The following is a 13,224-nucleotide window of genomic DNA, read 5'->3' as shown; positions in this document are numbered from 1 at the left end:
TAGGTGTCCTACGCCCACTGGCTGGGAAGAGAACTTCCCTCCTTACCCTGACCTCCTCCAGCAAGACTTCCAGGGTGGCTTCAGAGAATCTGAGGGCTTGTTTGTGACTTATGCTGAATCAGTTTCTTGCTCCACCATTCCAACTGTGAAATCTGGCAGAAAGGAATGCAACCTTGTTTTAAGAGGTGCATTCCTACTTTAAATAGGCTTCTGGCAAAGTATTGGGAAATGTGCCTGCGATTCCAGGAGCTAAAATACCCTGGGCCTGTTTTCTGGGCCAGCGGATAAGTTTTCAACTCACCCTGCTACCCAACTGCCCAAAACCCACCTGGAATTAAAATCGGGGTCCATGTTTCTTTTTTTCCTTTCTATCTGTTACATTCCTGGTGCATTTCTGGAATGCACTACCTGAAAGGATGCTGGAAGCAGATTCAATAGTAACTTGGATATAGACTTGAAAAGGAAAAATTTGCAGGGCAATGAAGAAAGAGCAGACAAGTGGGATTAATTGGATACTCTTTCAAAGAGCCGGCACAGGAAGAATGGGCCAAATAGCCCCCTTTGTACTGTATGATTCTATGATTCCTGTGATGCAAAAATGACTTCAGCTCTGTTGGCATTTCTCTGGCTCACTCCCTCTCATAGCACTTAGCCGCTTCAGTTCCCTCTCCAATCCAGGTCTAAGAGGGAGTCAAAGCAAATTACAATGTTAAAAATAAAAACTGCTCCATCCTGTCACTACTGTATATGGCTGCAATTCAACACCACACACCTACTCATTCCAGATATTCTTTGCTTCTATCTCATCCCATTTTTTTTATGAGCACTAGAAAACTGATAGATTAAAGAATCTCAGGAATTTCTTGCTCATATCTGTATTCTCATTGGGAATCCATAATCACTGGAGAGATGTCTGATGTCAATGGCACATTGAGCAAATAATGGGGTAGCTTTTGTAAATCAGTGCCCTCAACACAAAACTTTCCAGGAATTTGGGCTGGGAGACCAGCGAGTCCTGCATAATTTTCTATCCATTACTATTCTAAATGCATCCTTAGACATAAGGGGTAAAATTTCTGTGGCGGTTCTCTCACTGTGCCACTGTAACTTCGGTAAGAAGATTGGCAGGAACAGCATAAATGTCCATTTTGGTGTTTCTGCAGATCCTCCAGCAGACTTATGGTGGGAGATCGGAAGAATCCCTCTAGAAACTACAGGTGCATAATCATCACTGCATCATATTGTACATGGGCAACTCTTGAGTCAGAATCCTATATCTAACATGCTTTTGGATATACTAGCCTTTAGCAACTCTTTCTCTCTTTATTGTACAAATATATCTATTGTCTTGTATTAATCATATAAATGCAAAAATTATACTAATTATACAATGCATCAACTTGGTTATGAAGAGATTATTTGTTTATTTGTGAAGCTCTCATTTATTTAGAAAACCTCATTGCTGTTTGTCAAATAATGGAGAGACTCAAAAACTGTATATTTGATTCCGTCACACCTACCAGTTTATTTTGGAAACAGTTGAATAATTCATACATTATTAAACTGATTATGTAACATCAACATGCAAGCATAGAAAAAAGGACATAAAAATATCAGATGTTGGTAGGGTTCTTAACGAATACTTTGCATCTGTTTTCACAAAGGAAAGGGGTATTGCAGATACTGCTATCGAGGAGGAGTGTGATATTCTGGATGAAATAAATATAGTGAGAGAGGAAGTATTAAGGGGTTTAGCAGCTTTGAAAGTAGATAAGTCCCCAGACCCGGATGAAATGCATCCCAGGCTGTTGAGCAAAGTAAAGGAGGAAATAGCAGAGGCCTTGACCATCATTTTCCAGTCCTCTTTGGATCTGGGCATGGTGCCAGAGGATTCGAGGACTGTTAATGTAATACCCTTGTTTAAGAAGGGAAAAAGGGATAGGCCAAATAATTACAGGCCTGTCAGCCTAACCTCAGTGGTGGGAAAATTATTGGAAAAAATCCTGAAAGACAGGATCAATCTGCATTTGGAAAGGCAAGGATTAATTAGGGACAGCCAGCACGGATTTGTTAAGGGAAGATAGTGTTTGACTAGCCTGATTGAGGAGGTAACTAAGAGGATCGATGAGGGTAGTGCATATGATGTAGTATATATGGACTTTAGCAAGGCTTTTGATAAGGTCCCACATGGTAGACTGGTCATGAAGGTTAAAGCCCATGGGATACAGGGCAAAGTGGCAAGTTGGATCCAAAATTAGCATGGAGGTAGGAAGCAAAGGGTAATGATTGATGGATGTTTTTCTGACTGGAAGGATGTTTCCAGTGGGGTTCCGCAGGGCTCAGTATTGGGTCCCTTGCTTTTTGTGGTATATATCAACAATTTAGTTTTGAATATAGGGAGTATGATTAAGAAGTTTGCAGACAACATTAAAATTGGCTCTGTGGTTGATAATGAAGAGGAAAGTCATGGGCTGCAGGGGGATATCAATCTACTGGTCAGGTGGGCAGAGCAGTGGCAAATGGAATTTAATTCAAGAAGTGTGAGGTGATGCACTTTGGGAGGGCTAATCAGGAAAAGGTATACACATTAAGCGGTAGGCCACTTAATAGTGTAGATGAACAAAGGGACCTTGAAGTGCTTGTCCACAGATCCCTGAAAGTAGTAGGCCAAGTGGATAAGGTGGTTAAGAAGGCATGCGGAATGCTTGCCTTTATTGGCCGAGGCATAGAATATAAGAGTAGGGAGGTTATGTTTAAATTGTATAATACTTTGGTTGGGCCACAGCTAGAGTATTGCGTGCAGTTCTGGTCGCCGTGTTATAGGAAGGACGTGATTGCACTCGAGAGAGTGCAGAGGAGATTTACTAGGATGCTGCCTGGAATGGAGAATCTTAGCTATGAGGACAGATTGGATAGGCTGGATTTGTTCTCATTGGAACAGAGGAGGTTGAGAGGAACCTCATCGAGGTGTACAAAATATTGAAGGGCCTGGACATAGTGGATAGTAAGGGTCTATTTCCATTGGTGGAGGGGGTCTATTATGAGGGGACATAGTTTTAAGATGGTTGGTGGAAGGTTTAGAGGGGATTTGGGGGCAGGGGTTGCTTTATTTGGGGGCAGAGGGTTGTGGGGAATCCTGAACTCGCTGCCTGGAAGAGTGGTGGATGCAGAAACCCTCACCACTTTTAAGAGATGGTTGGATGGGCACTTAAAGTGCAGTAACCTGCAGAGTTACGGACCTAGAGCTGGTAATTGGGATTAGACTGGATGACCTTTTGTTGGAAGGCGCAGATATAATGGTAAGTACTGCAGGGAATAGAATACAGCCAGGGTGATCTCCTGGACTAATGTCGATCGCCTGGATGGGTCGGAGAGAAATTTTTCCACATTTTTTCTCCTTAAATTCGCCTGGGTTTTTATCTGTTTTTTGCCTCTCCCAGGCGATCACATGGCTCCGGTTGGGGTGGATTGTAGAATGTTTCATTATAAGGGATGTCGCAGTTGTGTGAGGTGGACTGGTTGCGCTGGGTGCTCTTTGCCTTTCCGTCATTGTTCATAGGTTTATATGTAACCTTTAGGATTGCTGACCAAGGGCCGTACAGCTCTTTGTCGGCCGGCGTGGACACAATCGGCCAAAATTGGCTCCTTCTGCGCTATAAATTTCTATGTTTCTATGGTCTATTAGCCTGTCCAATCAGACATGGTGTAGCCTGCATGCACCATTAATCCCCCCTCCCACCCCGAGTCATGCACTTTCTTTGGTGAGGCAAAGGAAAGAGAAAAAACACAAGGTCAATTTAAGATAAGTCTCTGGGAAGTTTATCTCGAACCCTCGAAGACAATCAAGCAAGCTGCAAGTGATTGATATAACCAGCCATAGCTAACCACAACTACGTTCTATAACCCGAGATGTCTTTCATACACACAAACTTGGCAGTTCCCTTTTTGAATGCCCATAGTGAATCCATACTCATGACATGTTCTGGCACTCTATTCTGACTCTCTGTGAAGTATCATAGAAGTTCTGACATGATGAATCCTGCATCAGTATAGTTTTAAGCAATCATGACCTTTAATTTAATCATTTAATCCCTTTTCATTTAGTAATATCTCTATGGCCCATTTTCACTCTTTTCTTTTCATTTTTAAAGTTATTTTTCTATCAGTAATAATAAATACAATAGAAAAATAAATAAAGCAATATTTAACATAAATGTCATATTTTGAATAATATCAATTTGACTGGCAAAGTTAAAAATCATATTGCAGACTCCACTAGAGGCAACAGTCATTATATAAATTAAAGTATTAAGAACTATTTAATCTTGATGCAGTCAGAATTTGTGAAGGGGCAGAGAATGATTTGCAATAAATTAACAAAAGTGTATCATTTATTGCTAATCTTGCATTGAAATCCGATGATTCTTGGCATGAGATGTATTACAAGTGAGAAAACACCTAGCTGTTTTACACGAATGGACAATAGTCTTCAGTACTTTATGTTGAAGGTGCCCACTATCGCCTGTACAAAGTAAGTGAGAAACATAAACAAAATTTAAATACAAGGGCAAAATAATAATGGCAATTGTCAGGAATGAACTGAAAACATAAAAAACAAGATTTTCCAAAGGCAAAATCCCAAAAACTAAAGGGTAAATTCACTTGCGCCACATGTTCTCAGTGGGGAGCCATGCACAAAGATAATACAGGTCAGAGATAGAGATGCAACACTGTAATAGTGATTCTCCCACACACACACACACGCTTCCAGTGCGGCTCCCAACCAGAACTGTGGGATTGGTGAATTTAACCTTCTAGCTATATATTTATTAAAGATTTTGCATATAGCATTAACTTACTATCCACAAAAGTTATTTCCTATTGTCATGTGATACTTTTCATCTTAACATTTACAATATCAATTCCCTATGTAAATATTTAAAATGGGAGTTCCTTTATAAACATGTATAATATGAAAATATTTCATCATTACAGTTTGTTAATGAACTGATCAAAACACTCACAATACTTTTTTTAAAAATTGCATTTTTTTCTATATTACTAATATCTCAAATAAGGCCTTAATTCAAAAAAAGTTGCATCTTTCACAACAATGTGATTGCATATATCCATGTTCACTTCAAGGTCTATCAAAAGCCTATGCTTGAACTTGATGTTTTTGCTCAAAGCAATGATCTGTCAGCTGAAGGCATACCCTGTAGTCAGAGCATGTACTAGTGCAGTTCCCCATGAATATCAATAGAATTTAGCTAGCCAAATGATAGAATACAAAAGCAAAATACTGCAGATACTGGAAATCTGAAATAAAAACAGAAAATGCTGGTAATACTCAGCAGGTCAGGCACCATTTGTGGAAAACAGAGCTAGCATTTCAGGTCGATGACCTTTCGTCAGATAGAATATTTCTCTTTCAGTCTTTAAAAGAAAAGCTATTTTACTGTTTTATAATGACATAAAGAAAAGCTAGTGGATAAATGCTAAAAGCTTTATTCAGGAAAATGTAAATTGATTTTTTTATTAACTAATCTCTATATGTGTATGTGTGTGTAAGCAAGAGAGGGACACAGAATCATGGACTGTACTTATTAGATACCTATTACTGCTTATGTTGCATTTCAATTCTGAATACCTGTACTCTAAAACTTCAGTAAATGTATTAAGCTGAGAGAATAACAATGGGGGTGAAATTGGTCTTCACCAGTAGCACCAAATGGGCTAATAGTGTTTCAGCAGCCTGTTTTACATCATGCCCAATTTTATTTTCTATTGATTTCCATTTCACCCATCTTTTATTTGCCAATCAAATGTAAATGAGACCGGCCTCAAAATGGCACCATCTGCCGCCCGCCTGATACCCACACAAAGTAAAAGTCAAGTCCCGGCATATCATCCAACTTACCATGAGTCACGTTAGGGGAGATCCGCTAGTCTCATTAATATTTTACAACAGGTTGTTTTAATTACATTAGAGGCCCTTTTGGCTTGGCCTTAACTGGCCTCCTGAAAGCCAGAAATGTTGTTGATTGAATATATCAATTTATGTTTTGTTAGAAGGAGTTCTGGTTCATGACCTCTGCTGATGAATAGTCATTTCTAAGCATTACAACTCTTTCACCAAAACAAATTCTACATCATCGCATTCTATCAAAATAATTATCAGAGATATAACTACCATGACAGTTTTTCACCCATCTCATGTTATATTCTTAAAATTAAATGACATATAAATTAACAAAAATGACAAGCTTAACCATAAACTTGGCTCCAATTTCCCCCTTTGTTCCACAAACACCACCAGGATAAATCACGTCTGTCCTCTAAGCAAATAGGTACCCTCCCCAGGATAGCTGATGAGCCATGTTCAGAGGGCCAATGTAGTATGTGCAGGGATCCATCTCTGATGTAAAAGACTACTGTTATCAGAGGCTATATTTTGGCCCAGACTCTAATGCATGTACATTCTTCATGTTATCAAGACAGCCCTATTGCATGTGCAGGAGGAGTCCATCGCCAATGAGCAATCTCCCAACTTCATTCATTTCAGCAGTATTAAGCCCTGGAAATGGGGAGATAAGAGAGGGGGAGATGATGTAGGTAGGGGAAGAGAGACATACTTTGACGAGGGAAAGATCAGACACCATCTTGAAGAAGGGCAGGATGCAGTCCGCTTGGGGAGCTGATGGAGGTAGAGAGAGACCTGATGAGGAGGGGGAGAAAGACATCTTGTTAAGCAACGCCTCGATTTCAAAATTCTCATCTTTGTTTTCAAATCCCTCCATGGCCTCACCCCTTCCTATCTCTGTAATCTCCTCTAGCCCCACAACCCCCTGAGATGTCTGTGCTCATCTAATTCTGCCCTCTTGAGCATCCCTGATTATAATCGCTCAGCCATTGGTGGCCGTGCCTTCTGTTGCCTCGGCCCGAAGCTCTGGAACTCCCTGCCTAAACCTCTCTGCCTCTCTTTTCTCCTTCAAGACGCTCCTTAAAACCTATCTCTTTGACCAAGCTTTTGGCCACCTGCGCTAATTTTTCCTTATGCGACTTGGTATCAATTTTTTTTGTCTCATAATACTCCTGTAAAGCGCATAGGGACGTTTCACCAAAAGGCACTATATAAATAAAAGTTGATTCTTTTGTAATGTGGAGTGGGTGGTGGTGGGGGGGGGGGGTGGGAAATCTCTGGCTTGTTTGCGATCAGCCTTACTGGGCCCACCTTACAAAACACATCGTCTGTATATCACCGCCAGAAATGCCACCAGAAGATTAAAAATATGTATTTTTTTAAACAAGAAACATTATTTGCAGGTTTTCCATGAACAACAGCAACTTGCATTTATATGGCGCCTTCAACAGTCATTGCCTCGAAGCTGAGTGACTGCAGCTTTAAGCAATGCGACGCAAGTCAGTGCCTGCCCTTTTGCAAGCCTTGACGTCTGATGTGTGAAGCTTGGGGCTGTTGCTGAGTCCGAGTTCCTGGAGCGCGCATGCGCGTCAGTCGGCGGTTGGAGCACCGCGCGCGCCCGAACACGCGGCCCTCGTGTCTTCCACAGAACGCGCGCGAGGGAGGAAGGGGGGGGGGGGCGCGCGTGGGAGAGGGGGAGCGAGCGCGAGAGCAACTGCCAAGGAGCGCGAGCTGGAGCTGGCTCTGCAACACATTCCCAGGAACACAGAGAGAGGGAGAGAGGAAGAAAGCTCAGGCCCGCTGCACAGCCGCAAGCCTCTCTCTCAATGAATTATCTGAGGCCAGGACCTGGAACGGACAAAAACACTGCAGAAATCACAACCTTTCGCTCTTGTCGTGCAGTGCGCCGTGCTTGAGGTAAATGGAAGTGGTTGAAAGCTTGCAACCCCCCGGCCACCCTCCCCAAAAAAAGGAGGACGAGAGAGGGAAGCAAAGCTTTTTTGCGAGGCGCGCTGCTGTATTTGCCGGGGCTCGGTCGCTGTCCGTGGTGCTGAGCGTGTTTCAAACGGCTCGGGGCTGGCTGCGGTTCGAAGCCACCGCTCTCTGTGTGTGTGTGCAAAGAACCAGCCCCAAGTGCCTCCTTGTTACTGCACTCGGAGAGAGCACCCGAAGGCAAACGACGGGCTGCATCCGCAACCTTTACTGGAAAATCCTGTCCCGAGGACCAGTGTGGGCACTGGGCGGCACGCACTGAGGCAGTGTGAACGGCAGCACTCGCAGCATTGCAAAAAGGCACAACGACAACACGGGGCACCGTGCATGGACACTTAACAGGGCGAGTTGGACGGATATTTTGCTTCTGTTACCGTGCATGTTTGTACGGCTCTGATGGCGAATCCCCTCGCGTTTTCCATCCCTGCCAGCAAGCAGTGCCACTCTCACGGGCATTCTGGCATGAAGCGGGGCAAAGATCGTCTGCTTTCGCGCGCTGGTATAATCTTCTCAATCCGCGGTCATAAAATCAGAAATGATTTGGGATCGAAGTTTATCTAAAGTGGTGTGTCTCCCCGCCCTTGTGTTGGTACGCACACATTGCCCCGCGCGGTGTCTGGATTTGACATCTGCTGCTACATCATTTATTTTCTGGCGCCTCACTTAATGATTTTTAAAAACATTTCTCCTCCTCCACCCCCTTTAGTGAAAATTCAGGAATCCGAGAGCAGCTGGGGCAGATCCTGCTATGGCGCAAGGAAATAATTATGGACAGAACGCCAGTAACAACGGTACGGCGGACGAATCGCCCAACATGCTGGTGTACAGGAAGGTAGGCAAGTGTGTGTGACTTGTGGCGGAAGATGCAACGCCTTCCTTAAAGCTGCGACGTCCAGCGCAGTTGCTTGGGTCCGAGGATGTGTCTTGTTTCTGACACTGCCTATCATTTAGATTGTAGCTGGGAGACAAGGGGTGGGAATGCAGCCGAGGGCAATGAGATTCCTGCCTGCATTCCCAGCATGTGCCGGTGCTTCATGGATCAGTTTAAGCTGCATGCCAATTATTGTCATTCTGGACAGCTGCAGAGAACCTTTTTTTTTAAAAAAAGAGGCTATTTATAGGTACGCCGCTGTGTGTGCAGAGGTTTGTGAGCGTGGATCGGTGGCTGCAGCCCTGGGGTCAAAAATGGACCACTTTCTGGTGACATTATTGGAGTGACAGGTGGCCACTCTGCAAAGCCAGTCTGAGTCAGATCTGAGCTGGCATGGCATACCTGTCCCAACCTCGCCATATGCCCAAAAGTAGTGGCCGATTTCATGTGTGCTGCTGAAATAAACGGTGAGCTTGGACAAGTGTTGCTTTAATCGAGAATTGAACTGATGGAAGCTTGTGATAAAGGAATTGCTTTTTTTGTGCTGGTGAATTACATAGTCTGATGTACAGTTACATTTTTGGAGCAAGGTTATGCACAACTGCCGTTTCTGCCACAGGCTTACTGTTAGGATGAATAGAAACATCTCCTCTATCATTGGCAAGATACTCTGCCTAGGTGTTTTAAAGTAGAAAAGGGACTTATATTCCCCACTGCGCATTTTTATTTGATTAACTTACATTTCTGAGCTTTAGATTTTAAGTACCAACTGAGGGAAATCATTTGTAGATGACTTAAATGAACTGAAATGTAATTTTAACAACTTACATTTACATAGACAAATGCCCCAGAGCTACGGGGAAGAGTTGGATGCTAGGAAATGAAGGAATTGGGGAAGGAAGGACTAAAGAGCAATATTTTTTAGAAAGCTTTTAAATACAGGGAGAGATGTAGCAAAGTGAAGTAAGTTTTGGAAAAGAATTTTAGAAGGCAGTGGCTGAAAGATCAGCCTCCCAGGGAGAAGCATAGAACAAGTAGTTTCCCAACATGTCAAATATTATGCTTCATTACTGTAATTGTGCTTCTGTTGTCTTAAAACTTATCAATAATTAGGCTTAAGCCCCAATTTTGCGGGGCCCATTTTGCCGTGTGTTGAGTGCAGACAGTCTTGAGAATCAACTACCTGTCCTGGTGGAGTGGCAGTCTTCCCAAGGCCAAAGTGCTCACCGGTTAATTGACCAGAAATTATGCAGAATTGAGCTGCAAATCATAAGTAAATCATAGGAAAAATGTCAGTGCCGCTTTAGAAAGAAAACACTCACTAGTGAACACAGCTGTTATGTGGCTTTTTGCATTTCTTTATAAAATGAGTTGCACTCATTTATTGATGTGTAGTTTGCATTCATCTGTAAAGGCAATAGAAACAGAAATATTTGTATCTCAAAAGAGCACTGTACTGCATAATTTGCCAAGTGCTTCTGTTTTAACATGTGACTGTACTAATGATTCTCTAGTGACGAATACAGAGTGACATTCCACTAAACAGAAACCAGGTTTCCACATATCAATCACTAAAATAAAACCCAATATCCCTGCTTGCAATACCAGGTGACTCATTTGTAGCTATGCTGCCTGTCGATGACTGGCATGAAACCTGTGTTGATAAAAACAGAGAACATTAAGAGGGATATTTTCTTTTGATAAGTCATTAATAACACTTTCTTTGTAGAATTTCATGACTGTCAACCAAAAAGGTGCGTTCCTGCAATTTTCCTGCCAATGGTTTTGAGAAGCCTAATATCATTAGCAATAACACTAGAAAAGAGGCAAATCACAATGCATGTGTAATACTGCTTTTACACTTCTCAAGCAGTTGAAAAGCTGCTTAACTGGTGTAAATGACTAACGTTTTGCTAATCCAGCTGTGACGTGCATAAAACTACACTGTTTACAATTGGATAAAATATTTGGAAAGCCCACTTTCCTGCCAGGACCATGGAGGTCCCAGCAGATGGCATCATGGAGATGCTGTAGTCATACTGAGGATCAAATGAATGAATTTTCGTGACTGACAAATAACCTTCATGACTCACAAATAACCTTATTTCATAGTGAAATGGTCATATATGGGAATGTATCTGTGTTTGTTGTTGGAGCTTTTTATAATACATCTTTAAATATTTATGTTTATAATTCTCGAATTACAATTTCAAATATGCATACAGTGAAAGGTGTTAATAATACATTAGAATTGAAACTGATAATTCATCAGTAGTTTCCTGTAGATCTGTGTGTAGTGTAGCTATTGGTATTCAGGTAAACCATGTGATATTTTCAATTTAACAACATTTACTAAATGATGTAATCAAATGAAAGTATACATAATTGAAACAATGTAAGTCAATGAGAATTTCAAGTAGGACACTAATGTTTATTTTTTAATACTGTACAATACTTCCCATATTATAAGTAGTGTAAAGTATCCGGTGCACTTTCCTGTTAGCACTGATTTAACACAGCTCATCCTCTCTTCTTCTGAAGGTATTGACACATGCTCATTTCTAAGAGCACTCAAATTGAGAAATGATGAATTAACTTTGAAATGTTTTTTGGGGACATCCAGTGAGAGAGTTGTAGGAGAACTTTCCTAAGGATTGTTTTAAATGTGTCCTCAAAAGGGAGCTTGTAGTCAAATTGAATGCTAGGAGGAGAACGGGCAAATGCTAATTAAACCACAAAGGCTTAAATAAACAAAACATTCCTTAACAGGGATAGAAAACAAACCATTAAAACAGAGGCCCAAAGATGGCATGTTAAAAGGGGCATAAAGATGTCTTACCTTATCCTACCTGTATGCAACCAATTGTTAGCAAAGACCCGAGATGGTAGGCAGTAAATAAGTGACTGGTATGTCTAGGTGCCAGTGCTTCATTCATTTGGAGGTCATCAAGCATACCAACAAGGCTGTGTGAGATGATTGACAACAGAAAGGCTGAATTATCCAATACATGTCTCATTCAGGTTATTCAATAGAATTGAGTCGGTTTCTTTGGAAATGAATGATATACAGGATAGTATTTTTGACACTAAAGTTCAGTCTTCAGTGCTCCGTCTTCAATCCTTAGTTCTTAGTTTAGCTCTAGTTCTTTTAGTAGTTCTTATAGTAGACTTTGTAGCAGAAGTCACAGGAGACTTTGTCTAGTATATGTAGAAGGGTGTCTGTAAAGTCAAAAAGTGCATCTCCATTACAGAGAGAGAAAGGTTACAGAAGTTAAAGTTGTACAGTTATACCAGCCAGTTAGAGGCAGATATAAGTGTGTTACTTAGATGTACAAGTTTCCTTGAGGGAGGAGAGGTTTAAATCACCTAGTCCAGATACAGCTACCAGCAGGGAAGGTGAATTTACTTGGGTGAAACCGATTCCACCTCTACTAATGGAGGTTAATCACTCTGACATCTCAGAAGAAGATGAGGTAATCAGCTCTCCCACATCAGCTCATAAGGCTGAGATCAAATAAGTTCAAGAAACATAGCTAACTACAAGCAAATAGATTTTAATATACTTGATAGACAATATATAATGTTGTTAACCTGTCTTCTATCTAATGAATCTAATCCTAAATTAATCTGAGCACTTTATAGCAATCTCAGACATTGATCTCAACTGTAAATTTATAGTCAGCAACCAGTTAATGTTGAATAACTGAACTGTGTCGTAACTTCTGTTATTTATTTCATTTATTAACCCTATCTACTAGCTATTTGCAAATTCAGTGGTTAAGTTCTGCTAACTTTGATTCTAAGATTAATAAACAATTGTTAGTTCATCATTTTGTTGTCTGATTTAATGTTGATAGTTGCAAGAAAGGGTTAATTCATTCACTCAGTAGCTTGTGTAAATCCTGATGGGTGGCTAATAGTGTAAATGCTAATAGAATCTGAATTGATTGATGTAAAACAGTTTGGTGAACCAAACTTGGGCATCATTAAATCCTAGGCATAGACTGAGCGATATAACCACAACGGTTCCTGGGCACGGAGTTATGGTGAAGGAGTTCAGGATGCCCTTGGTGAATATTTTTGTTACGGTATCGAGCTCACTTACAGTTAGGTTGGGACTTCTAGCAAGAGTCAGTTCGGTGCTGCTGGCAGGATTCAGATTGGAGTTACCAGCAGGAGCCAAAGGTGGCTGCATCCTGCAATCCCCTTCAATCTTCCACTAAGCATTTTCAATGATTGCTACTAGCTGTGTAGACTTTGGCCTTCCTTTCAGTGACTAATCCCTGTTCTGAATGAAAGGACACACTTTTCATTTCTATTCTTCAGTCTCAAAACTGTACAACCAGATAATGATTGGCCTTTAAGAAGATTTTCACAATCCTCAATCATTTCTCAACAAGTAAATGTTTCTTCTTTTTCACCATTTCCCTTTCATTAA

At 41.3% G+C, this 13,224-nt stretch overlaps 1 protein-coding gene and 1 long non-coding RNA gene across 4 annotated transcripts in view; one reads left to right on the top strand and one right to left on the bottom strand.

The window, feature by feature from the left end:
• Positions 1-4,409: 4,409 nt before the first annotated feature.
• On the bottom strand, positions 4,410-7,436 carry LOC139272596 (uncharacterized). Its single transcript, XR_011594897.1, has 3 exons — positions 7,353-7,436; positions 6,636-6,718; positions 4,410-4,522 (listed from the first exon to the last, which is right to left on the bottom strand). It is a non-coding gene; the product is annotated as an uncharacterized lncRNA (long non-coding RNA).
• Positions 7,437-7,599: 163 nt separating this feature from the next.
• Positions 7,600-13,224, top strand: part of LOC139272595 (regulator of G-protein signaling 7) — a 733,921-nt gene continuing 728,296 nt past the window's right edge. For 2 of the 3 annotated variants that reach the window (XM_070888671.1, XM_070888670.1), the window contains exons 1-2: positions 7,600-7,840; positions 8,622-8,747. In XM_070888671.1, coding sequence (XP_070744772.1) covers positions 8,664-8,747 — 84 coding nt within the window. In that variant the 5' untranslated portion in view covers positions 7,600-7,840; positions 8,622-8,663. Of the gene's footprint in view, positions 7,841-8,621; positions 8,748-13,224 lie in introns of those variants that run through there. The other variant, XM_070888672.1, reaches the window with a different exon arrangement.

The sequence above is a fragment of the Pristiophorus japonicus genome, chromosome 9 (assembly GCF_044704955.1).
Source record: "Pristiophorus japonicus isolate sPriJap1 chromosome 9, sPriJap1.hap1, whole genome shotgun sequence".
NCBI lineage: Eukaryota > Metazoa > Chordata > Chondrichthyes > Pristiophoridae > Pristiophorus > Pristiophorus japonicus.
The sequence above is the reverse complement of the archived record's forward strand: the minus strand, read 5'-3'. Positions and strand labels throughout refer to the sequence as shown.